At 41.5% G+C, this 27,433-nt stretch overlaps 1 protein-coding gene across 1 annotated transcript; it reads right to left on the reverse strand.

Moving 5' to 3' along the window:
- Window positions 1–2,303: 2,303 nt before the first annotated feature.
- On the reverse strand, window positions 2,304–27,433 carry MCMBP (minichromosome maintenance complex binding protein). Its single transcript, XM_028730080.2, has 16 exons — window positions 27,204–27,433; window positions 23,916–24,001; window positions 21,584–21,724; window positions 20,500–20,541; window positions 18,726–18,827; window positions 17,737–17,866; window positions 17,040–17,191; window positions 14,761–14,861; window positions 12,826–13,001; window positions 9,970–10,093; window positions 8,499–8,616; window positions 7,675–7,840; window positions 5,194–5,327; window positions 4,374–4,538; window positions 3,573–3,661; window positions 2,304–2,690 (listed from the first exon to the last, which is right to left on the reverse strand). Exons 1-16 carry the CDS (start codon window positions 27,259–27,261, stop codon window positions 2,564–2,566), a joined length of 1,911 nt encoding a protein of 636 aa, XP_028585913.2. The 5' UTR covers window positions 27,262–27,433; the 3' UTR covers window positions 2,304–2,563.

The raw sequence follows: 27,433 nt of genomic DNA on the forward strand, positions 1-27,433 counted from the left end.
AAACTGACTCCGTATTCAGTATCTGCCTTTGGTTTGGTGTACACATTATGCTAAATCATGGTTTATGTCGACTATAGTTAAAGTTGAAGCATTTGACAGATGATCACTTAAACTGTGCCAGAGAAGACACGCAGGCTAGGTGAGTAATAAGCCAATGATTTCCATTATTTCCAATGGGAACATTCCTAATTTGTGATTTGTCTGTTCCCTCCCTCTTTCCCTCCTTCCCGTGGTGTCTGCCTGAAATTGCTGCAGCAAATCAGTAAAAGTCAAAGGAAAAACTGATTTGTCTGATCTTTGCTGCTCCACAATTTATCTTACCTTCCTCTCTTCCTCCATGGTTTCTGCTGGAAATGGCTGCCACCGACCAGCAAAGTACAAACAAGTAAGGAAATGGGCAAACTTTGGCTGTTTGGATATCTAAATCAGCCGTTTGTGTAGCGAGGATTGGGTATAATTCTTTGTGTTCAGATAGCTGAGATTTTGGATAAGCATTCTGATATTGAGACCAGCACGTCATTAAAGGCAGCAATAGCTTGCATATAACAGTAAGTTATGATTAACGTTAACATGGTTTATAAAGCTACAAACCCTGGTATACTAGTGACTTCAGTATAATTCAACCTTTAACGAGTTAAGGTGCTGGGCTGGGTTTGCACTTAATGCTATGCCATGCTTAAATAAACAGTAGTTTTGTGTTATATACATGAACCACTTTTGCATTGATTCCTCAGACGTTGTTTGAACAGTCAGTTTATATAGTCCACAGCCCTATTTTAATTCTATTCAGTCTAGGATTTTAAAAAGAAAAAACTTCACTTTGAAGATGTTTTTATGAAAGTATCTTATCCCATTTCTTTTAAGGTCAGCTGCACTGATTTGCCTAGTCCTCCCAAGAAAAGGCATAATGTATGGTATCCAACCATACTGGTGCTAGATTGCAGGAATGCCCAAACACCTACCATGCATAAATGGAGACTTGCCACTACTTTTGCCTTAAGGGAGTCTACAAGATTCCAAACATGGAATATCCTCTGGTTAGACATTAGTTGATTATTCATGCATTGATTAAATCTGCACCTTATATGTTGATAGTATTGGCTTCTATTCCACCCCCCCCCCCTTTTGTTTCTACAAAAAAGGGCCTCCTCACTGAACAAGTATTCACCTCTGAATGCCACAGTGGATATATTTGACCTGGATGTAGTGTCAACATTGCAATGATGCAGCCAGATTGCACATCAGACGGATGTATTGGTGGCAGTGGACTTGTGACCTTAGATGCATGGCAGCTTGCCACATCTGCAACAAAGGCTGTAAATTATGCAAGGTGCACCAAAGCCCCATGCATATTACCCTCAGTAGGGTTGTGTTCTGCCACAGGACGGAGGGGTGGGTAACTGATGCTGTAGAAGCTGCACAAATGAAGTCAACTGCAGCTCTGTGGGCTTTCTTCCAAGCTAATAATGCAGAACACCTCTCACCACTGGAACCTTGAAACTTTCCAAGGACTTTTTTGGGGGGGAACAGGCAAAATATAAAATTGTTGTCCTGCACAAGGGCGATGCCTATTCACCATTGACAGCCGCCTCAATATAAGCAAGCTAATACAGGGGTCGGCAAGGTTTACCTTACCTGGGCCAGTTCACTCTAGCGGAGATCCCTCTGTGGGTTGGATCGCACACGCACAATTGCCAGCATCTGCATCTGTGCAGACGTGATTTCCGACATGAGTTCCGGCGCCCCAGAAATGAGCCCCTGTGCTGCGCTACGCCGGTTTAGTGCAGCGCGCAGGGAATCGCCAAGCGGGTGGCTCGGTTTGGGGGTGGCTCATGAGCCTTATGTTGCCAAACCCTGAGCTAATGGGACCTCTGGGAGAGGACTTAGTTGCTGAGGAAACGGAAGCCCTTCTGGATGCGGGCTGCCTCTTGGCTTCTACACCCAGGTATGATGGTATGTTGAAAAGCAGAGGCACAAAATCAGCATTGTACCAAGCAGCTGCCTTGGTTTGTCAGGTTTGTCTCATCAGGAGTGCTATGAAGGAGGAGAGATGATTCTGGGGCTATACCAGAGCCTTGCCTGGAATAACCAACCACTGGCTTAACTGAGAGAATTCTCAGTTAAGTCCTCTGAGGAATGGCTGAATGAAGCTCTCAAAGAACTTTGGAGACTCCATAAGCTTTTCTGATGTGTTTGGCCATGATTCAAGCCCCAAACTCCCACCCAAATAAGGCAGTAAGCTTAAATTCACTCAACTGTTAGTGTGAGGCAACGATCACTGCACTTTAGTAAAGAGAGACACAATTTTTATAGTAAACTTTTAATATCAAACAATAATTGTTCCATTGTTCCTAGTTCAGTTACAAAACAAGCTCCAAAATTTTATGATCGGTGTTAAATCTGTTGAACACCATAAATTGTGTCCAAGTTTGAGAAAACAGCCATAAAATTCTGGTACAAATTATCTACAAAACCCAATATAAACATAAGCTAGCACCCTTTGTACTAGCTCCACAGATTAGGCAAAAGTTGCAGTCATCAAAGCAAAACGGGAGCTGTAGCTTTAGAGTTCATTTCCATTTACACACTTCTGCTGCTGTAGTCTCACTTTACGTTGTGCCTCCAACTGCTTTGCTCTGAGCCATCTCTCTCTTGACAACGTCGTCTGCCCAGCGCTCAGAGAAAGGAACCTGCAGGCAAGATACATTGTAGAAACACGGGTTTAAACTTTGCAACTGTAATCTGTGATCACTCCATATCCCTTAACTGTGCAAGAAAGCAACAAGCTAAACTGTGCTTCTAGGTCAGGGGTCAGCAAACTTTTTCAGCAGGGGGCTGGTCCATTGTCCTTCAGACCTTGGGAGGGGGCAGACTATAAGCCATGCCCCCACCAACTCCCCCCTCCCTTCTCCACAGCCCTGGTGGCTCCTTACCTGCGGCAGGGGCTGGGGGCAGAAAGACAATGAATAGTGTGCAAAAGGGCTCCAGAGAGGGGCTGCTTAAAATGGTGGCCGCTCAAGCACTGCTGCTGCTGGCACCAATAAAGCCCAGCCCCCTTCCTCCTCTAGGCAGGGTGGGGAGAAGTCAGGAGGAGGCGCTGCCACCGTGTGAGGGAGAGGGAAAGGATGTGTGCGCTAGAGATCCACACAGCGATTCCCGGACCGTCTGCGGGCCAGATCCAGAAGACAATTGGGCCTGATCTGGCCCACGGGCCTTAGTTTGCTGACCCATGTTCTAGGTAGCCCCATAGTCCTCCTTTGCAGAATCTGGGTCTGCATGTCATGTACTTGTTCTACTTAAGTGTATTATATAGTATAGTTTATTTGTAGGCGCCTATGAGTCTGGGTTACATTTCTTGGCAATCTAGGTCAAGAATTATCATAACCAGGACTTTTTTTCAGCAGCTTGCCTTAAAAAATTTGTAGTGACTCTCCAAAAGGAAATGGAGGAAGATAAATGAACAACGGTTGGGAAGAAGGGCCAAGAAGAAAACTGAAGCAGTTAAAGGGATAAGCAAGTCTTCAGCAAATTATGGCATCTTGCAGTTTGCTATTCTGCATTTGTATTCTCACCTTGCCACAAGCAGAGTTCTATGAAGATCATCAGCTGTGATACTCTCAGGGTCATTTTTACGCATTTCCACAAAATCATCTTCTACTGCCTGTAAGAGAAATTGTGTTTTGATTAAATGTAGTGATAAAATTATTGCACTTTCGAAGTATGTTTTAAATACGAGTTGGAACTACATAGCAAATTACCTAGCTTGTAGCACTGCGCTTTTGAGGCATGTTGAATTCCAGGTGGGAAGGATTATTTACCCACTACACAAAATAAACATCTACCCCTTTTCGATGCTACGTTTAGCTACTGTAAGGTAGGAACACAGGGCAGTATTGACAAAATCTTCCATTGAAGGAGGGACTATAGTTCCAAGCCTATATAATGGTAAAGTGCTTTACTCCCAGGTATCCTAGTGTTACGACGGCTCCTAATGGGCCCCTACATGGTGTCGTTATCCCTTGAAGACAAAAAGAGTGTGTTCTATCCCACCCAGGAGAAGACACCACATTTGGCTACTCTGCTGCCAATACACACTGTCCGTTCATAGGGATCATGTCCTCCTGCACTTTCTCCCCTTGATAATAGCAACTTAACTGATTCTAGGACAGTTCTTCATATTTTTCAGGAAGCAACAGGCTGAAGCAGTCATATCTGTAGTCCAACAAAATCCTCAATGGTAGATTCCCTTTCATAGTTAGGGCAAGGAGTATTGGGGGATAAGGGAGGTGGCAGCCTAGATGGAATGTCTCTGTCCCAAACTATATACTCTGCTCGACAAGAGATTCTGGTAAAGCGGAAAGTGCTTTCTCTACCTTGGTCACTTCATCAGATATACTGTAATCCAGCAGTCTCAGCAAACTTAGATAAATGCGGAACTTGTTGAGGACAGATGGCAGCACTGCTGTGAGAAGGCTGCTCATGTACTCTTCCATGTTGGGGGGAATGAGCTGCGGCTGCAGGTGGACTTGGCAGTCGGACTGTGAAAAGACATTGCACAGCATTACTTCTCCTTCACTTTCACTGTTATCAATTCCATACTATGAGTGATGTGGGCTATAATATGAGCCAGATGGGTGGGGTATTATTATTATTATTATTATTAAACAATTTTAACAGAACAAATTATCAATGAATATAACCAATTACAATTTTATAACATGCAGAGAATAATATGTGCAAACAAATCAGAGAAGGGAGCTGAGCTTGGGGGTGGGAGAGGGAGGGATAAAAAGGGGGGGGGGAATTATTATTAACAAAACACAAATATGGTTTAGACTATTAACAAAACTTAGGCAACCCTAAATAGATGTATTTGCTACACAGCTCTAACTTGAGGAATGGGGGCTCAAGAACTAGCCTATCTGGCTTATTCTCTCCATCTACAAATGGAACACCACACATAATGTCTATGATGTGTGGCCATCATCTTCCAACTCTATGTTGTCCTATCACTACAGCATCCCAACCTTTCCCTTTCAAAGTAAATGAGATCTTAATAGCAAATACAGCATATTTCACTGAACGGCAGTTGAAAGTGGCAAGTAGTGATAACACACAACATTAGTTGGCCTAGGATAGTATGCTCTTGTTCTTCATTATCAAATGCAGAGGAAAAGTGAAGTATTGCCATACCGGTAGGAGCGATCTGCCCTCTGAAGTGATAAGGACATTAATGTTGCATGGGAATTCCATCTGGTGGTAACTGAAGTCATAATCCACCTTCTGCCAAGTTATCAGGTGACCTAGTGCTGTCACATTGTGAACACCTACAGAAACAGGAAAAAAAATCCTCTGAAATGTAGATGCAAAGTCTTCAAGTTTTAAACAAAACACAGTCTTTCAATGATCAGCTGGCAGTTATTTTGTGCAGTATATTACTATCTGGGAATAAATTATCCACTTAAATCACAAGAATGTATGTTATATTACACACACACACTTCACGATGTGGAGTCTACTCCAAGACTTGATGTAATATTACTGTATGTATCATGGCACTTTCCAGTTCACAGGGATATCAGGTCAAGTCCTAGAGTAGATCCTGGAGTATATATTTGGAAGGAGACAGAATGGAGAATTAAATTTTGCACAAGTATATAGCTTCTGCTGTTATAAGCTTTTACTATTTATTCAGTATATCAGTTAAGAATTCCAGGTACTACAGTATCTGTTGAACTACGTTTTTCACATTTGCAGCCTCTTCACCAGGTACAAACAATTCAGACTAGGCCCTCATTACATGCTCTTTCAAGCGTAACTAACATTAAGACAAAGTATGATCGCAATATTTTATGATCCAACAGAAGCAGAAAACCTGCTAGTAGTAAAGTTCAAGATAGCCTGGGCGTTCTACATAGGAGTTATGAAAATAGCCCAAGAATATTATAAGGAGGCGTCACTATTTTAAGCCAAGAAACATAACTAAATGACACCAGAAGCTCTATTCTGCCAAGAATGATCTACTGATATAGTGAATTACAGATTTAAGTTTTAGTTTCCCTTAATATAGAGCTTTTCAATAGATGCCTGAGGCTAATACTGGTAATACTGAGTAAGGAAGCTAACCGGATGTTCAGAACTGGCTCAAGCCGGAGGCTCCCACGCTGGGAAAGGCAGCAGTGACTCAGCAAAGCTGGAAACAGCTGCCTTTAGAGCAGCGAACATTCATTCCACCAACAGGCAGAAAGGAAGGAATTCCTTATTAAGCCTTCACAAAAGTACACTGTGAAATGCACTGTTAAGTGAAAACGGAGCAAATTCCCACCCGCCATATCAAACACAAGGTAACAAATCGACTGTTCCACGCACATGTCAGGTTGATCAGAACAAACAAGGCATGGAGTAACTGGAACAATGAATTAAAGTGTTAAGCAGATTTACGTAATGCTTTTAAATTAAAAGGCTTAAGATTTTGTTGGAGCACTGAGCCAAGTTTTTGTGAACTGCCCTGGAAACTCTCAGTGGTGGTACAAAAATCCCTTTACAACAAGCAAATTTAAAAAAAAAATTGTGCTGATCCAGATTTGTCCTTCTGTGAATGGGAGGGCTTATTCCTTTTACAGAAGTAACTCAAAATCAGTGGAAGTTCCTGCTGGAGGAAAGGAAAGCAATTTCTGTCACTTTTCCTTTCCTCCCAGAACCACCTTTTATGCTGCAGAAATCAGCAAAAAAAAAAAATCTCTCCTTCCAGTTGAGTTGCCAGCTGGCACCTATTTATCAAACCCTCCATCTTGATACTAAGCATGGGATCTGAAAGGACTTTAATCCAAATTTTCTGCAGTACTTTAAGCGCAGGTACTCTGATCTAATCATGCTAATCTGTAAAAATTGGTTAGCTACATATAACATGGGTTGTAATGTATAAGAATTTGTTATCCATTACATAGACAATGGCTTGGATCCTAGATTGCTACACTGTTTATGAAAAAGGACAACGTCCATCAAATTCTCTGTCTGCAGCCCCCTGCGCCATATCTTTACAAAGGAGGTTGCAAAGGCCAAATGGAGGTGGGAATCCCTGTTATGTGAACTCTGCTGTTTGTCGGAAGGGAAGTTATGATATAAGCCAACCAGTGGATGAAAACCCTGATCTCACTGACATCTTAGATAAAATGTCCAATTATTTCAAGAATTAGGATTGTCAGCTTGAGAAAACAGACATACATTTTGGGAGTAGACCACTAGGTTAAACAGCACGAAGGTCCTGCCTGTGGCTTTTGGAATTGGGAGTCTACCCCTGTTATAAAACAAGGATGCCAGCGGTATAAGGAGATGAAGTCAGCACTGCTTCCAAACAGAGCAAAATGATCAGACACAAAAGTAGGCGGCAGAAACATATATAAAGCTACCGTAGTGAAGTTCAAGTACTCTGCCCTAAGCAATAAAGTTACAGACTGGAGCCAGTTAGACACACTGTCCAATTAAACTGACACAGATGTGATGACAAAAATGGGTCAACTGAGAGATAACTCTGTAAAATAATGACAGTGCAACCTGAACAGCTAACATTATCCTTTCTAAATGCAGCGATCTGGTTTCTTCTTAATATTTCTGTTAATGCAAGAGAGCTTTGCATTGGGATAATGAATGGATGAATGAAACCCAAATACCAACCTCTAGTGTCAAGCTGTCCTTGCTCAAGCAGAGTCTCATCTATCACAAGGGAGGTATTGCTTGCAAGCTGTAGTACTCCACTGACTAAGCGGTTAGCTGTGTAGTCCTTGTGGGGGTTAAACTTTAAGCAGTTCATGTTCTCTATGGTCATGGGCAGGCGATAGGACTGTCAAGGGGAAAAAAAGTTACGAGTTTCTGCTGAGAAGTCTTCCTTTGACAGACAAAACAACACTAAAACAATAACAGAGATATAACAAGTGGGTCAATACACACACACCAGATTCCAAAGGAAGGATCAAACAGCAACCATGCAGACATCACAAGTTGAATGGGGAATACAAATGTTTATTCTCAATACACTTAGATATGTCAATAGCAAACTTTTTTTTTAAAAAAAGAGAACTGTAGTGAGTTAAGTTTTTTGTGTATTAGTTTTAAAAGATGCAAGTCCTCAGTGTTTACTGAGTTTCCTTAAAGCTCCAAATTATCATAGTACCCTTGAGTACTAAAGATGTTGCGTAAGGCAAAATAAACTCTATTCCAAAAAATATACCATAGAATTCCACATACAGATACTTCATTTCTCCATTTAGGTGTTGGCTACTACTATGACCAAGGAACTGAATGTACTGTTCCAATAGTAGTCTTCACAGCTATTGGAACAGAAATATTGTAGGAAAGTGTGTGCCTGCCTTTTTTAGGTATACTTCTAACACCTCCAGTTCTGCAATGAAGCTTCTAGGTGGCTACTGTATCAACATATACAGGTGAACTATTACACAATCAGTTGCTCCACAAAGCATTTATATATATAGAATTCTTACTGCAGGCACTAGCTGCTGAATAATATTGTATATGTGCTCCGTGTAGACATTATTTCTTGGACAGCCGCTTAAGTTGACTGTGAATTTTCCCAGAGGAAGAACATCTCTTCTTGCATAGCTAGAAAACACACAAAAGAGAAAGCAGACATTTTGAAATTGCTAGAGTGGTTGCAAGAAGTTAGTGGCAAATTCATGATTCATGGTTTTTTTAAAATAAAAAAAGCAGATGTCTAGAAGGCTAATAGAAAGCTCAAAAATTGTTTCCCCTCCCCAAACCCTGTAAAGTGAGCTTCAGTTTTATACATCTGAATACCAGAAGAGACCTCAGCTTCATATGTAGATGGCGAATGATGATTGGGAGCACAGTTGAGGATATCAATGGTTCAGGTGGTAAATTATCCAGAACCTCCAAATTCTCCTCCATAATTATTTCAATCATTAGGAAAGGCTGAGGTAGTTACAAATATTGGCTCAACCTTCCCCTTTTTCACTGACCTCTTAAGAAGGAGAGAAGCCCTGAAGGAATTATATTTCTGGATGGTTTTGTTATAATTGTTTATTGGGTGAGGAGAAGGACAGCTTATGTGTCCAGTTAACTGCTCCTCTCTCAATAGACATTGGAAGGTGAGAAACAAAACATCCAAACTCAAATGTCCAGGTAGAGAAGTTGCCAAGAATGAGAATGAGATGCAAATAACATATGGAACACATAAGACAATCAGGTCCATAACTTCCTGATGCTATAGGAGCCCAGCCTGGAGGCGAGCTGAAGGCCCAACTTTAGATGATGAAAATAGGGTACAATTTAGTGGAAGTAAATTTGGAGAATTTTTATCCAAAATGTACCACCCGTGAGCAAATTCTCACTCGCTCTTACAAGAATTAGCTGCAGTGAGCCTTGGGCTCAACTGCTTTCCCACCCTCCTCTGGTGTAGTCAGGAGTAGTAAGTTGGCAGTTAAGTATTGTGCTCAAACTTGGTCAAACTGTGTTTAGTATTAAATATGGTTAGTTGAAACTACCATCAAGCCAAAGCTTATGAAGCTAGTCTGTTTGAATTACCTATAGGTAGGACTAACCACAGTTTAGGATTCAGAGCCAACACTGAGCTGTGGTTTATTGAAACTGAGAGCTGTACTGGTGGAGGAAGGAGAACATGACCCTGAAGTTGGTGCACATAATGAACCATGGTTTATCACACACATGCGCTGCCCCCATTGTTTGAAAGCTTCCCAGAGTTCTTGCGTTCCAGAAATCTTCAATTTCTTGGGCAATGATAAACCCAAGGCTATTCCTGTGTATTTGGGTTTAATACATTAAAACATCTGCTCTGGTTATTAGTTCATAGATGTTATTTTATCTCTTTGAGCCCCTGACACTTAAGAATCTGCTGAGCCGCATGCTAAATTCTAAATTTAAAAAGGGTTGTGTGGGGAAAATGAAATGTTCTAAATAGCTGACCAGGTTACTTACACTGTGGAAATGAGATGCAATATAAGGTACTCAGCAGCCAGGCTGTCTCCCAAGAAGGCATGAGTGAGGAAGCCAAGAAGCTCTGCTCTGACTGGTGACAGTTCAGACATAAAACTAGAAACAACTAACAGAGAACAGTAGGGAGTAGACAGAAATACCATTGCCTAACAGTCATATAAAATACAGTTCTTTTTATATGAATGAGTATCAACTGGGGAGAAGACTGGACAACATACAGCTCTATATCCAGCAAAAGAGCAAATTTTGTATCTTGCTGTAAAACTTTGCCCACCTAAGTTTCACGCCATGCTACTTTGTCCGGCAGTTGGAGCAAAGTTTCTCAACATAGGCCCTTACTATGATTATTATTGGTTCAACATAACTTCTCTCTTATTATATACTTTCATACGACACTAACCAATACTATAAGAAATTTGGTCTGCAAAAGCAGCACATAATTACACCAGCCAGAACACTATTTATATGTGTTTGTGTGTTTAAAGAATATAGATTACACAAAAACACGGGGAGGTGTCTGTCATTACAAAGAGCACAGAACTTCAGAATACTACCACCAAGAGGCAAGAAGAGCATAGTTGGATTTGGATCTTGCATGAAGAGGAGGTGACTCTAACCCTGAAGGAAGATACTGTGCTACAGACTGGCCTCCATGAGCCAGTCCGGGCTTCAATTTGAGAGGTCTGCTGCTTAGCTTCTGGTCTGTGGGTGCCCTCTGCAGGACAGGACCAATGAACACACTGGCGTACATGCAGCAGCAGCATCACTAAATGTTGGGGGAGGCCACTTGTCGGTCACATTTTCATGTAACGCTAAAGCATAGTTTAGCACAATATGAATGTGCAGGACGGGCACTGGGCTGCATGCTTCCCCTTATCGTTTGCACACACAGCTGGGAGGAGCTGTTTGCAAGCTTCTGCTCTTGATTTAAGGTGCAGCTTGCAGATTCATCAGGATCTAGAAATGTGCTTAGCCTTAACTATGGTTTGTTCAGCAGGCCACTGTCAGTAATTATGGTCTGAAATTGGTTTGTTTGAAAATCAACCATGGTTAATATTAACCAAAGCGTAAATGAAACAGCAGCTGTGGTTATGTAAAAGCAGAAGCTGCATGCGAGAAAGGATGGGAGCCTAAGATGCAATGTAGCCAATTCATACAGCACTCAACTATGGCTCAGTGGAACATGCAGATGTGGACATTAAAACAGCATGTTGTACATGGATTATGTGGAGGGTTGTTTTAATAATGTCTCCTTTTTAATCTTAATTTGTAAACTACAGAGAATATAAAATTGAAAGGTGGCATATAAACGTTTTCTAATCTTTCAATCCTTGGGAGAGTGTGCCAGGAGCCAAATAATGTTTCAAATCTACCTCTGAGTGGGCAGGCCTCCCTCTGTAGCCTGCACCTTACAGAATTCAGTAAAGGAAAAGGGGTATGCCATGGGAGAGCAGGGAAAGGTATTAGATCCAAAAAAGTCCCAGTCTCCTGACATTATGCCCCCCAAATGAGTAAACATATGCAAGTCCCGAAGAAAAAGAAAGAGCAGGTGGTAACAGACGCCCCCCCGAAACCCCCCCACTGCTTTATGCTCCCTTTTGTCCTGCAGGGCACCAAAAAGGTGTTTGCCCTTCAGTTCTCCCTCTCCCACACTGTTTGGATTGCTCTGTAAATAAATAACAATTAAGAAAGTAGTACTGATTATATTGTAATATTTTATCTTTACTCATTACTGTCTACTTTCAAACACAGGAATGAATGGTAACTTGAATTTGGACAGAACTGAAGCTAATAAAGCAATTTATTAATTAATTTTCTTCCCCTTTTATGCAAACATTTCTCTAGCGAAATTCAGTGCCCACATAATAGCTGGCATAACCCACACTTTTAATTAACACTTGTGCTTAAATGAGAAAATTCAATGTATAAAAAACCCCACCCAATTTTCCTTAAACAAAGCTGGGAAATACGGTACATAATCATTAATATGAGCTTTGATTTTTTAGGAGGCTGGCTTCTGCTTCAGAGAAGCATCTAGAAGGGCAACAGCTGTTGTGGGGGGGGGGGAGAAAGACTTTTACTCAATATTGTAATTAAGAGCTGTTTCCACAGCTTCCATTCCTTTGCTGAAAAACAGCTGATTTGGATTCGTGAATCCTGTTCACAGTGAAACCCTCATTAAAGGAAACTGAATGGTTTTTGAGCCTAGGGACTTAAATATGCAGTAGGATTCATAACTATCAGCTATGTTTACAAAAGGATTCAACATGCTCCGTCTCCACCAAGGATCTCATAGTAAAACTTGTAGCCAAAATATAAACGACTTGCGTAAAGAAGAGAAACTACTAAAAAATATACAAGTGCCACGAAGCAAAATCAAGCTCAGTTAAAAACCAAAGAGATCAGTGTTGATAGCAACCTTCTTTAACTATTTGGAGTATGGATCTTTGTAACATACACACTATAATCCCATGTTTGCATATTTCATATGCATTTGTTCACCAGCTAAAAGTACAAAATGTACACCAGAACTGTTGCTACAGGGGGTGAGCAATGGTTACTTAGGACTGGCATGGGGGGCCTTTTTCCAGGAATAAGCTTATTTCAAGTCACATTTCTCAAATAAAAAAAACACCCCAACAATGCCAATGTATTTGTGGAAAAACCTTAAAATCAAAGGCTTCAAAGATGTTTAGTAGAATACCTTTGTGATCTGAATACGCAGGACTCTGGGAACAAGCTTATTTCTTTGTGAATGAGGAAGTGGAAACAATAAAGTCCAGTGCAGACATTCATCAGTAATGAGGTAATCTTTCTTTTAATAGCTTAACTACTTACAGCTCTTGCTTTCCTCTTCATTAAGGCAGGCAGGCAATAATGGATTTATGTGTTGAAGTTTCTGTGCTAAAATCACATGGATTCTGGGAACTAATGAGGCTGGGGGACTATGAACCCTCTGTTCTTCCATTGTGTCCATACATTCCATAGACTCCACTGGAGAGGATGAATTCTCCCTAGTAAATAAAAACAAGCAAGCTTAAGACACATTTCGTGCAGTTATACAGGTGCTATCAATGAATACAATGACAAATAAAATAGAGCGGGACTAAAAAACGTACACCATGAAAATTGGGAGGGGCAAGTCCTACTGGGAAGGACAGCTATTACAAGGTTTCAACCCCACTTAGAATCAAAACCTGCCACCATGTACTTCTGTGGGAGGAAGCTATAAGCTCTACAGGGGAAGGTATTACACATAATAGGCCTCTTTGCTATGGTGCTTGAGGCCGAAAGGAAAAAGGCAACATGGCTAGAAACCCTTCCCAATGTTGCATACACAGAACACTTCCAGGATTCTAACAGAGCTATCCTAAGTGGGGTCTGGAGTGGTGCCAGTGTGGTGACTGGCATGGATGTGGAAGCCAACTAGGTCAAGACGTGTGTGTATGCCTTGTAACTTTCCACAACATCAACTCCAGACTGAAGGACCCATAGATTGGTCTGGGGGGTGGGGGCTTCCTGCTTGCTACACTGTCAACAACATAGCTGAGCTTGATTAACAAATGAAGAGGTCTTCCTTCTGACATTGCCTGTCACCCTCATAGTGCTGTGTGTTTAAGGAGACAGCAGGGCATGTGCAACTCTGCTGTCAGCACCATAGTAAAAGCTGAGCTTAGTTTGCTATTGCAAAAACTGCATCATACTTCTGCTTATTTATACAGTGGTACCTCGGGTTAAGAACTTAATTTGTTCTGGAGGTCCATTCTTAACCTGAGGTACCACTTTAGCTAATGGGGCCTCCTGCTGCTGCCATGCCGCCGCTGCGTGATTTCTATTCTCATCCTGAAGCAAAGTTCTTAACCTGAGGTACTATTTCTGGGTTAGCAGAGTCTGTAACCTGAAGTGTCTGTAACCCGAGGTACCACTGTGCTGTCAATTTGGTTTAAAGAACATTTCATCATCTTTATGGTGTTCATAAACACCTTCCCCATAATTCTATGAAGTGGGAAACTGAGGCCGAGAGACATACAACAAATACATGGAAGAGGTGGGACTCTAACCCAAATTTCCCCCCACTCTTGTCCCACCCTGTCCACTGAATTGCACTGGAAACAAAGCAGGATCAGCTTGTGGACTGCCAGCAATCTTCAAAAGAAAGATACTGATACAGTGGTGCCTCGCAAGACGAAAAGAATCCGTTCCGCGAGTCTCTTCGTCTTGCGGTTTTTTCATCTTGCGAAGCAAGCCCATTAGCGGCTTAGCGCTATTAGCGGATCAGCTGATAAGCGGCTTAGCGGATCAGCTGTTAAGCGGCTTAGCGGATCAGCTGTTAAGCGGCTTAGCGGCTTAGCGGATCAGCTGTTAAGCGGCTTAGCGGCTTAGCGGATCAGCTGATAAGCGGCTTAGCGGCTTGGGGAAAAGGGGGGGGGGGGAGGAAAAAAACCCTGCAGGAACTCGCAAGACATTTTCGTCTTGCGAACCAAGCCCATAGGAAATTCGTTTTGCGAAGCACCTCCAAAACGGAAAACCCTTTCGTCTAGCGGGTTTTCCGTCTTGCGAGGCATTCGTCTTGCGGGGCACCACTGTATAAATTTCCTCTCTGTTTCAGTTCTGAAGCACACTGACCAAAGGGTTAGGGACACACTGCCATTATTATACTGATAAATTACAAATAAAATACTTAAATATTGTTTGTAGCTCAAAGCTGTGTGCCTTCATCGTTATTATCATTAATAACTGTAAATGTGGATCCTATTAACATTAAAATGTTACCTATCTTCGTTGTTCACCATGTTCAGGACTGGATCGACAGATAAAATCCCATACACCTCAAGAACATCATTCACTTTGAAACTATCCCCGTTTTCATATATCTGTCACAAAGAGTATTTTTAAGAGAAGAGACAGATTATAGTAACATAATGCATAGAGCTGAATATTAAGCCAGGACTTATCTTTGCAGGAATGAGCAACAGCAAGTAGGAATGGATGAATCCTTCAATTTCGGTTTCTTCCAGATGCTCATTCCTCCAATATCAAGTTCAGTTCTTCACTTTTCTGCATCAGTTTGTGAATTTCTTTTTAAAACAGTCTCCCAAAAATTCACCAACATTTTAGTACTTATTTCTCCTAATACACACATTTCTGTAAACCTTTTCTTCTAATGTGTATATTACTTATGTTATTTTCACTAATATATGCATGTTTTATGTATACTGTCCCCTAATTATACACTTTTATGCATACTGTACATAATTTGGGTTGAAAACTGCACAGCAAAATTCAGAGAAGCAAGATAGCTGCATTTCAGCTCACATATTGTTTTGGGTTCTGCAAATTAGGTAGGTTCACATTTGCAGTTTGAACTGAATTTCTGCCTCATTCCTCACAACAAGTCTCATACTCTTGCACTTTCCCTTCTTTCTTCTGGTATGGCTGCAAGGAGGACTCTGGAAGTGTTTGCTTCTGTTTTGGATTAACTGCAGCTTGTCACAGTGTCTGAACGCAGACAAAATGTGGTTAATCTTAACTATAGGTAAAGGTAAAGGTACCCCTGCCCGTACGGGCCAGTCTTGACAGACTCTAGGGTTGTGCGCTCATCTCACTCTAGAGGCCGGGAGCCAGCGCTGTCCGCAGACACTTCCGGGTCACGTGGCCAGCGTGACGAAGCTACTCTGGCGAGCCAGAGCCGCACACAGAAACGCCGTTTACCTTCCCGCTAGTAAGCGATCCCTATTTATCTACTTGCACCCGGGGGTGCTTTCGAACTGCTAGGTTGGCAGGCGCTGGGACCGAGCAACGGGAGCGCACCCCGCCGCGGAGATTCGAACTGCCGACCTTTCGATCGGCAAGCCCTAGGCGCTGAGGCTTTTACCCACAGCGCCACCCACGTCCCTTTGAGTAAACTACAGTTACTCAAAAAGAAGCAACAGCTTTAGATCTTTTCTTTGTGACCACAGTGGATGAGAAGAGAGGGAAGGGAGTCCACAAACCTGAGGCTTGCTGCAGCTCATTCCTGTAACAATAAACCATCCAAATACAAATGGTATCCGAAGAAATGTGCATGCACATGAAAGCTCATACCAATAACAAACTTGGTCTCTAAGGTGCTACTGGAAGGATTTTATTTATTTATTTTCATCCAAATACAGCCAGTGTGTTTCTCTAGCAAAATCATGCAGTAGATCTCAACATAACTGTAGAGACTTAAGAGAGCAAGCAGAAGTATTGGTTTCTTGCACATTTTATTGTATCTGCCACTTCTTGGTTGCAGACATCTCTAATAACTAGCTGCATTTTACCCATTTCCATGAGTTTAGCACTGAACTTTACTCTTTACAGAGAATATATTAATCATTTCAGAAATATGTAGCAGTAATGGCCAGAGCTGCATAACACACAACCCGTTACTAATCAACATGCACAACCCCCAGCACAGACACCAACTGTTGGTCTACTTCTTAGCTCATATTCCAATTTTTGGAGACCTACTTTGGAGATTTACGTATTGCCATTTATTGTGTGAGATACAAGTATCCTGCTGTTTCACCTATGTCAACTCACATAAAATAAATGATCTTTTTTTTTTAAAGAATGCACATATAACTTCATCTGAATAAATAGGATTAAAGGAACATGACATCTCAAGGGTCTGCTTATGTGAGTACAACTGCAGCTACACATACTTCTGTGTTCTGAATTATAATAATATACCCTAGGCCAACAGTGCATTTAATGGCAGGATTTATTTTAAGGATTACATTATTTTGGTTTTCTTAAGAGCAGAAGAGCCCTGCTGTATCAGGCCAGAGGCTCTCTAGCCCAGTATCCTGTTCTCACAATAGCCACACAATGGCCAACCCAGATGTCTATGAGAAGCCTGCAAACAGCACCTGACTGCAGCCACATGATCACTCTTATGACTCCCCAGTAATGGGCATGCAGAAGCTTATTATCTTCATCACTGGAGGTGGAACTTAGCCTCCATATTTCATCCATGAATTTAAAATGTAAACGAGGTAATGCTTAATACTGCTTGATAGGCATATTACCTTCACAAGACATGCAGGGCCTTTCTCTCCTGGAAGTGGAAAGTTTAGATCTAGCGGAGGTGAGCAATTTAAGGAGATCGTCTGATGTCTTGCAGATGCTTCTGTTTCTAATCGCTTTGGCTCTCCACTCCCGTGGATATCAGCCACATTTCCTGCAAGTTAGAAGAAGTAGTTTCTAATCAAAGTCCAATCAAAGTTGAAATTAAAACTTCCAGTTTTTCAAAGAAGCTTTAAAAGGCCAGAGGTTCCCTACCACAGCTTTAAAATGTGCCGAACTACAAGGAATAGGGTAAAAAAAGTAAATGTTGTAATGGGGTGCATCCAATGTAGTGCAAAACTAGAAGCATACGGTACTTGTTTTGCTGGTGAAATATTTTGCACCAGTAGAATATTGTTGTGCAAGAGAATGCATAAGCAAGATGCTGGTAACTTTGTTGCACAACAGATTGCACAATCAGTTGCACAAGTTTCCACTAGCACAGCTGCTGCGCTGGATTCCTCTGTTATGCAACATTTAAAACTCACCAGTCCATTAGTGCAAGAGCCCTTGATCTAGTGGAGAGAGAATCATAGATGCAGCCCAAGTACCAAAAAAATATGTGCTTCAATAAAACAGCTATTCAGCCATACAACTTTAGTGTGTTTTGGGTGTAAGAAGAACTTAAAATAAAACCATCAATGTCTAATTAGCTGATACCCAGATGTTGCTCTCTCTGTTTAGATGGATGCAACTCCATATCTTCATCTTCCTCATAACTTCTCTTGTGGCGACTTGGTGTATAGGATGTCGAAGGGCAAACTCGAGCTTGGCTTGCACTGGTATAGGCTTAAATCTCAAGTTAAGGACAATAGCATTTACTGATGTGATCTACCCAGCATAATTTGATTTGGTATTTCAATTGTATGGAATGATTTAAAACAAAAGGAGGCAGGGAAACAAGGCACCATCCTCTCATGGGATGTATACAACAATCGAACATATTCCACATGTAGCCTTAGGCTATAGAGAATTGTGAAAATAACTTGCATCTACTTGCATATGAAACTCCTTAGGAACATTTTCTATCTAATCTAACAGACTCCATTGAAGTAACATAATTCAGCCTCAGTTACAGGATTAACCACAGCTAATTAGTAATTACCCAACATACTTCCACTAGCTGAGTCGTTTTACTGGTCTTAAAGCTGTATTCAAGCTTGCCTTTCTCCCTCAAAAAGTTAATCTACAATGTATGCTAAATTTGACAAGATTTGTTATTTTTTGATTAACCACCAGAGGGAGTCATACTTTTCAGAAGACTTCAATTTAACAGTATTCTAAAATTTTAAAAATGTACAAAGCTACTCATCTGCTTGTGTAGATATGCCTGGAAAAACTGACCCTACATTTTTATGGAATAATTAAAACAAAACAAAACACTTCAACTTTCTTTGTAGGACAGTACAGCACCTTTTCTTCAAATTTCAAGGCACTTTAATCAGATAGCTCAGTCGGTAGATCATAAGGCTCTTCTTAATCTCAGGGTTGTGGGTTATGTTGAGCAAAAGATTCCTGCATTGCAGAGGCTGGACTAGATGACTCTTGTGGTCTCTTCCAACTCTACAATTTTTTTCCAACACCCCACATTGCATATATAATTTTCTATATATCAGCATACAGCACGGTCAAAGAACTGCAAAGGATATTTCTTTCACCCATGCCGACTCTCCAGGCACTGGAACGCAGTATAAAGTCTGTCTGTCTCCTGTTACTATTTGTTTAGGGTTTAAGTCTATTTCTTGATGAGGCTAGAAATGAATCAAGTGACATTACACAACATTAGAATACGAGATATCCAATAATATTTGGCCACGTTCACTTCAAATAATTCTATCCTACTTGGTCAGTTGTAACAGAAGCTAATCTACTAGAATATTGAGAGTACCAAAGTATTTTTGTTTCAAAAAGGGTCGCAGATTCATATAGTGGCACTCCTTTTCACACTAAGATACAATATATTCTGTTCTTCCAACAACCATCTTCATGATGCAGCTGATGCTTTAAACCATTTTAAATGCAAGAACAAAACATCTGCAAATAGTTTTCCTATTATGGAACAAAAATCATGCAGGTTTTAGTCTTAGAAACTGGAATAACTGCTTCATCATAATCACAGTCACAAAAATAAATAAATAAAATGGGCTTATTTAACAATTTGATATTATATGCCATAATGACTCATCAATGTTTGCATCACTCAGACAAAACCCCCAGTATAATGTAAGAATCAAAGCTCAAATTAAATTAAAATGTTGAATCAATCAATATACTTTAATAAAAGCCTCATTCTCTGGATGCCAAATCTTTATGTAGCCAAAACGGCAACATCCATGTGCAAGAAGGATGTATCAGCAGATGTGGAGGAATCCCAAAGTTTGCAGGAGTACCAATCAAAATATTTAGGGGGGAATCTAAAAATGGGAGGGGGGTTGACCTAAAATGACCCATGGAAGACAGAACAAGCTCACTAGTCATAAAATGCTGACTGGGTTTGAGAAATAACAGAGTGAAAATGAGGATCTTGAAGAAGGGCATGGCTGGTTTTTGGGAAGCCTGAAAATGAGACTTTACACTGCAATATTTTATTACGGATTCTATGTGTTTATAACTAAATCTCAAAGCTTCAAAGAACCGTGACTTTTCAGATAACCATCTTAATAAGAAAAATAAACATTCTGTGGCAACAGCATCATTGCAGCATGAGCTTTCATAATCAAAAGCCTACTTAATGCATCTGATGAAGGTCTTGTCTTGTTCATGAAAGCTCATGTCACAAGACTTGTTTTTACAGCAGCAGACCAATGTGGCTACTCTCCTAGAATGTAGGCATAAATGAGACTTTCTCTATTTTTTAAAAATGAAAATGAATTCAGTACTAGATGCACCAAAAGGATCAGATCATCAAAACCTTCTACAGTTTGATAGTCTGTTCTATTTCCACTTCACTGTCTTGTTTGTGTAATGCAGGACAGAGGCATTATCAAGTACACCACTAAATACATTCTTAGTTGTAGTGCTGGAATCAACTTTTTGCCAATACAGAAAGATATCCCTGCATGCATATCCTTGTTGAAATAAACTTCTTTGAAGTACTATTTTTTTCTTTAGAGAGAGGTGCAAGAGAAGCATGGCAGAGGCACATATATATGGGACGACTTATTGCACAGAAGTAAGAAACATTACTCGCAAGGTTCAGGTTTATCCCTTTAAAACCTACACTTAAAAACCCCAAACTGCTAGATGTTTTATTCAAAGGGAGGAATTCAATGTCACTCTTCTAATCGTTCTGTCAGTGCAAGCATTACAGCTTGCCCAACCAAACCATCTCCCCTATGGATTCTGGGGATTATTCAAACCCAAAACCGAAAATGGGCAGGGGGACAGGGGGACAGGGATAATATTTGCCATATTATCACTCACCCCACATTCTGCTACATCTCTGTATTTTCCAAAATGCAAAACCTATTAAAAAGAAGACAATGTGAGATCACTGTTGTATCCTACATCAGTTCACATTCATTTCTATGCATAACAGAAATCTCTTCAATTGTGGTTATGCTTTAAGTATCAGCATTGCACTACATATTTCAAAGTAAAGATCAAAATAAATCTGACAAAGAATTGAATATGGGAAAAATTCTGGCCTATAGCCCTCTTCTGAAAGCAGCTACAAAATACTCCTACAGATGAAGAGCTAAATCATGATGGCTTGTGGCTATGCCTGACACAGATGTTCAGGATCTATTGGGAGGCTAATATTCAAAATATGATTATGTAAATTTCATATGAAAAAAGGGCACACCCCATCAGTTATACCAATAATTGATGTGGTGGCCTTGCTTCCCAAGAGGCACTGCTGAACCTTCTGCCATGGTAATTAATATGCAAAGCAGTTCAGCTGAGAGCAAGTCCAAGATAGTACTTTTATGCCGCAGACATGCCTGTTTCTTTAAAGAGACAGAGACCTGGAAGTCGTCCATCTAAGTAGGGTCTTCTCAATCTTAGTAGGAATATCTGTAGGTCTCAGTCCTTGAGTAAATCACTGCATATGCCCAGCACAAGAAATGCCAAGGCTTGGAGCATGATAATGATGCACCTATCCAGAGTTAAAACAGAATGAAGAATCCTCTTTCCTAAGGAGGAAGACTGATTACTCACCATCCCTGCACACTCTCCTAATTTCAGATTACTCAAACATGGGGTGCTCTTCATTGATGAACTGTTGAGGGATTTTTAAAAGCATGGATTGGTTGCTGATACCCCGTGTGTGTCAGGAGGACTTGTGGAAAGGGAAATGCCTGGATTCCCCCCCCCCCTTCACCCTCTGTCAAACTTCTGCAAAAGCCCCATGTGACATGGAACAATAAGCAGAAGATTTGAGAGAGGAGGTGGATGATGGCCACCATAAATCATGGCTGATTAGTAAGGCAAGCACACACAGAGAGAGCATGTATTTGTGCATGTGAGAAAGCAATAAGGACCATAATAAAGAAGAACCACTTACACATGATTTAGTATGTATGTCAATTGTTTCATAAACATTCATATAAAATTCAGGATCAAACATATCTTGAACCATACAGCGAAATTTCACTAAACTGTTTGGTTTCAGATAATGTAGAGGGACATCATTCAATGAAGGCACCTGTCGAAGAAAATAATTTTGAATTACTACTACTTTCACATGGCATATACAAAATTTTACTCTCTAATGAAACCTTAATTTATATAGTAATTAGGAATCATGAGGAAATCAATCTATAAAAAATTATAATGTATATTCTTTAGTAATCGAGCAGCATTATTATTTGTTTACATCAGCCAGTGAAAAAAAATGTTGTCAAGTTCACAATAGTTTTACTACTGTGTATAATAGATAATCGGTATAATAGGTAATACAGATGTGTTTTCTAAGATAGGTCCAGCTTTTTAGAAGTCTTTTACTGCTAGATTTTGACCTGGGAAATGTTGTAGCTCTTTGGTTAAACCACTTCTGCTAACATCTACTTTTCTTTTTGTTAAATGCAGGTGCTAAGAGCCATGAACAGATCCATAGCATTTTGAATAACAATGATAAACAGTAAAACTGTATTAATATAGCACGGTACTGTCACCATTCAAACCTTCATTTTCTGAATTCACTGTATGCCCTTCATTACAAGGCTTAATTGCCAATTATCCAGTCTCTCAGGCTATCAGGCTGCTGAGCTATAATCACACTTCAGTTTACTCTTTTGTACTTTGGGGATGGGGATGAATTTACCAGAGAACACTGATGTTCAAATATTTAATCTCAACTAAGCTAACACCGAGTGTCATTCAAACAACTTGTCATCAGAAATAGTGCTCTTTCTGGAATGCTTATTATTCTAATCTGGTATGCTCATGTGGCTTCCCCTTTGTGTTCCTGTCTAATTCTACCTACAGCATGTTTTTACCCTGAACTCCCAGGTAGGTGGGTACAGCCTAGGTGTTAGTTAAAGTTGGCACAGGGGAAAAGCAAGGTTGTGCCTTTAACAGCTATAAGGCAGAAGTTTGACAGGGTAAGCTTTTCCTAGTATGGAAATACATTTGTGGGAAAAGCTTTGCTATGATCATATTCACTCTAATTTTATCTTATGACATGTCTGTCTCCCATGGCAGCCATGTTGTGACTGGCACCCACAATACACTTTCAAAATCCAAAATTTGTCCAGTAGTTCAAAAGGGTTTGTGGCCCCCTCTTCTACAGTATGCCACTGCAAAGACTTATCCTACAGCAGGCATCCCCAAACTCGGCTCTCCAGCTGTTTTGGGACTACAACTCCCATCATCCCTAGCTAAAAGGACCAGTGGTCCAGGATGATGGGAACTGTAGTCCCAAAACAGCTGGAGGGCCGAGTTTGGGGATGCCTGTCCTAGAGGCTAAGAAACACTGCTGCCAATGCAATGAAATTAAACAGGCAGAGTAGGCAATTCTGCATCCTGACTATTCCTGCTCAAAATCTCTCTAGTAGAATTAACAAAAACTCCGACCAGCCTCCACCAGCTACTTCTTTTTTATATTTTTGTGTCTTATCATGAGGTTAACAATACCTGCAAGTCCCAGTTATACGTGAGGTATCTAATTAGAGGTGCATTCAACTTACTGTCTTTTCAATGAAGTTATAGTCTGTTAACTTTGCTCTTCTCTAATAAAGATTTTCAGTTCCTATTGCACTTATAGTGAAACCCTAAACATCAGATATGCCAAGTGGGAGAAGTTAGGATGTGGTATGTCATCCCACTCCCAAAATTAGGTGCCCTTAAGCTGATGTAAATAAATTACCCCAGTGTATCTGTTTACGCCGGCTGAAGGAAAGCCCTGGTGGCGTAAATTAAATTGGCTTAAGTTATGCTGGTGTAAAGGGAAAAAAGGGGGCACGTCAAGAATGGGAAATGTGTGCAGGGAGAGGGATAAAGAATCTTATGCTGCATCACAACTCCCTTAATTCATTGGTTTTACCCACAGAACTTGGTGTAATTTACATCACCTAAAATGCAGGTGTAACTAAATTCCCCCAATAAGAGTCAATGAAAGGACAGAAAATGAAGGTTTGCATTTCCCCTACACCCCGTCAACCAAGAGCAGTTAGAATGCAATTTAACTTACAGAGATACGCCTTTGTATCTGCTTGGTTAGGACTTCTCTGCCCATCTGCTTGGAGCCTTACAATCCTTTTAGTAGTTTTTCTCAGTTCAGTTCGCAAATTTATTTAAAGCAATGTTACAGGAAGATATTGTGTAGAACACAAGAGTACTACCCCCAAAGCAAAAGGGTAGGACCTAGATATGTAAATAAGTAAGCTCATTTTTACCCAGTTAGTAGCATTATTTTCTTTCAGCTTCTCTCTGAAGTATTCCGTTACTTTTCTCTCCCATTCAGGATTCAGACTATTTTGAGCTGGGGAAAAACCAAATGAAATTGAACTATTTCAGAACATTCAACAATCCAATGTATTTGGGCAATAAAACAGAATCCTGACTTAACTGCAAACACAATTGTTGCAAGAATATTGTCAGATAGCATTAGTTATTGGAAAAAATAAAGAGCTTGATTCAAGTAGTAAGGCTAACATTTATTAGTATTGGAGACAGCATGCATCTGAATACCAATTGCTGGAGTTCATGAACAAGAAAAATGCTACTGCATTAAATTAAGGAAACTGAATATTTAGAGTAGAGATAGGGAATGTGTGGCCTTCAGATGCAGCTGAACTCCAACTCCCATCAACTTATTGATTCCCATCAACTCTAGGCAGTATGGCCAGTCTTCAGCGATGATGGGAGTTGTGTTCCAGCAACACATGGGGAGTCACAGGTTCTGAATCCTTGATTTAGTCTGTCAACCAAATGTGGGGTGAAAAATTTTCAGAAACAGAAAATTTTCCAGTGTTTTATTTTTCAGGAGCAATTTCACAAGTTCACTGTTAACACTGAATGGATGCCAATTGCAAATAAAATATTAGGGAATCACAATATCACATAAATGGCAGGTGGCCACATCTTATTTCTCGGGTGAGGTTTCCAAGTACTGGGCAGCCTGTTGGCTATCAGGCACTTAGGAACTTACAGCAGCTTCAAAACCATTTTGCTGTTTACAAAAGGCTTTAAGGCAGCTCCCACGCTCCTGTTTGAGCCTCTTTGAAATATTGCTCTTTGAAGCAGCTCCACACTTCTCCTTTAAGCAAAAAAGTGGTAGAGAGATGGTGGAAGAGCAGAAAGATCTGAATCAATGAACAGCGTTCAAAACTCCCATTGTTGAAGACGCATTTTGCGACAGGGAATTTCATTAGCGTAAACAGTTTCTGAGCTCTGGGCACAATACTGTGCCTAAGATTTCAGATTAAAACTGCAGAGTGGAAGGAAAGGAGGACCTTTTTCTCCCTCCCCACTTCCAGCTACTTTCTGAAGATTGGAGAAGAGACCCTCTTAAGAATATTAGGGGGGAGGGCAGGGGAAGGACTAGACCATGTGAAAAACAAACATAATATTTTAGCTGCAGTTCATTCATTTTCAGCTTTGTGTTCTTGTTATAAAAAAGTGGACCTAGACATTCTCTTGTTGCGCATATAACCTAGGTTTAAGGTGCCATTTAGTGCCTAGCTTTCATATCTCAGTTTCTTTTCAGCTGATGAATGGGGATTAAATCCTGCTGCCTTGGCTGCATGATCCGGTTTGCTTCTAGGAACAGGGCATGCAGCCAGTGCAGGGTTGGACCCTGTTCTCCTGCCCTCCATGATGTGGTTTGGGGGAAATGGCCATGGGGCCAAATTGGATTCCATGGAGGCCCAGGATTGACCCATGGGCAGGAAGTTATCCACCCCTGCTCTATAGCATCAGAAAAGTCTCTCAAAATTTCCCAAATATCCCACATCACCGTCAAATAGGATTGATATATACTTTCCATGTCATGAAGAACAAACTGTCCTTGCCAATTAACTAAGTAGCTGTTGCCTCTGAAAAATTCTAGACAATAGAAAGACAACCCAAACCCTAGTTGGGTAGCAGTGATGTGTGATGGAGGCACCACTGCATCTGTCACTCATGCTGGTGAGAGAAGAAGGCCAGCAAGATGGGGGAGGGGGAGGTAAATCACCCTCAAGTGATGACAGGGGTGGCTCACAATTCAGAAGACCCTGGGCTGGCTTATCCCCTCTTCTGAAACACACTCCATTTTGGTACTCCTGCTGGCCTGTACTTTTAGTGGACTGAACAGAAATATCTACAGTAGTGGAATCCAGCAAGGCTGGGGGGATGGATTCCCCAACCAATCTAGCCTGCTTTCTCGCCTGGTGTGAAGGGCGGGGTGGGTAGGACAGCCAATTTAGTCGCTATGTAATCTTGCTTAGTGCCCATGCATGTACACAGAGAAAGCCAAGCAGAAACCATTCAATTTTACTACCTGCTCACAATGTATTGAGCCCCCTTCTAAGGTTACAAAGGCTTTGTGCCCCCACTTTCAACTCGCTGGTAGTTACAAAAACCAGAAGTTATTATGTGAGCTAGAAGCTAGAACCTGGCAGACTGGAGGCTAGGCAGCTGGGAGACAGAGCTGTGTGTGATTTCTGCTGGAATCCAAGGATGGGGCTATGGGAGAAGCAAGACCATCTTAGGGTGTGTTAATGCCACAAACCTCTCCATCATAGACTTGGATCATATATACGTGTAAATTAACCATATACCCTAAAGACAGCAGAGTCTGCTATACTTCATTCTGAAGGAACATGACCTGGAAAAGCCTGGAACCCCTTGAATCTCACACTGCTCTGAGATCGTGGTGGTGTGCAACAATACAAATTCTGTACTGCAGAAGATATTAGGCATTTGTTTCCTTAAAACATATGTTTACAAGTTAATTGTTACTATAGCAGGCTGTCGTTATTCATACCAATCAATAAGCTACTTGATTTTAGTGGCTCTTTTTTGGTTGTTTAAATCAATGGTCATTTATTTCAATTGCCTTGGTTTAAACCCACACATCCTGGGAGACACAGACACCCCAGTTAAATACCCCAGCAACTGATACTGGTAAGGAACAAAACATGTAGAAGCCAGGCGGCGTGGTATTTACCTGCCTAACTGGGCTTTGACATGCACCAGCCTAATACCACGTCCTCACTTTATTCTGACAGAGGGCTCTGATCTGGCGATTACCCTCGAGGGGAAAAGTGATGCTGAAGGCTCCTTGGAACCTCCCGATTCTTTAGCACTCGAAAAGGCATACTACACATGCTCAGAGGCACTCTTATCCCCGTTCCTGGTCTGCTTTCAGGGCGCTTCACAACCACAACAGCCGAGCTCTGCCATGCGATCCCGCCGAAGAGTGGGAGCCGGGCGTCCGCTGCCCTCTTGCTGGGCAAGGCCGAGCTCCCCACTAACGCCTTCCAGCTCTGCCCAGCTAGGCCCACTTTGCCCTGCCGCCCCTCCGGCTCCCTCCATGCGCAGCCGACCCCTTCTTCCGGGTTGATCCCGGCCCAGCTGGCCTGTCTCAGCCCCGGCTCCTCGTCCTCCTCCCTCGCTTCTCTTTCCCGAAGCCTTCTCGGCTTTGCTTGTTTGCCTCGCCGCCCCCCCAAGCCCCCCCCTCCGGTTCCCCCTTCGCTTACCGAAGATGCCTTGCACGATGCTGAGGGGGCAGTTCAGCCAGTCCGCCACACACGGCATGTCGTCGGCTCTCGGACTAGGAGGCACGCGCGGGTTTTCACCGACGGTCGCTCAGTATCCCTCCGACGGCGGGCAATGGCGCGCTTAGGCGGGCTGGTGCTTCGCGAAGAGGCGTTGTCGTCGTCGATAGCGGCGCGCCCGAGGCCGAGCTGACTCTCCTTCTCTCCGCCTC

This window comes from Podarcis muralis, chromosome 6 (genome assembly GCF_964188315.1).
Source record: "Podarcis muralis chromosome 6, rPodMur119.hap1.1, whole genome shotgun sequence".
Classification (NCBI taxonomy): domain Eukaryota; kingdom Metazoa; phylum Chordata; class Lepidosauria; order Squamata; family Lacertidae; genus Podarcis; species Podarcis muralis.

Excerpts from the sequence above, each read along its gene's own strand:
- MCMBP (XM_028730080.2), bottom strand. The coding sequence starts at position 27,261 with ATGCCGTGTGTGGCGGACTGGCTGAACTGCCCCCTCAGCATCGTGCAA. Across the intron at positions 17,192-17,736 it reads ACAGAGAGAGCAACATCTGG|GAAATGTGGCTGATATCCAC; the intron begins GTATCAGCTAAT and ends TCTAACTTGCAG. Across the intron at positions 13,002-14,760 it reads ATGGTGAACAACGAAGATAG|GGAGAATTCATCCTCTCCAG; the intron begins GTAACATTTTAA and ends TTTATTTACTAG.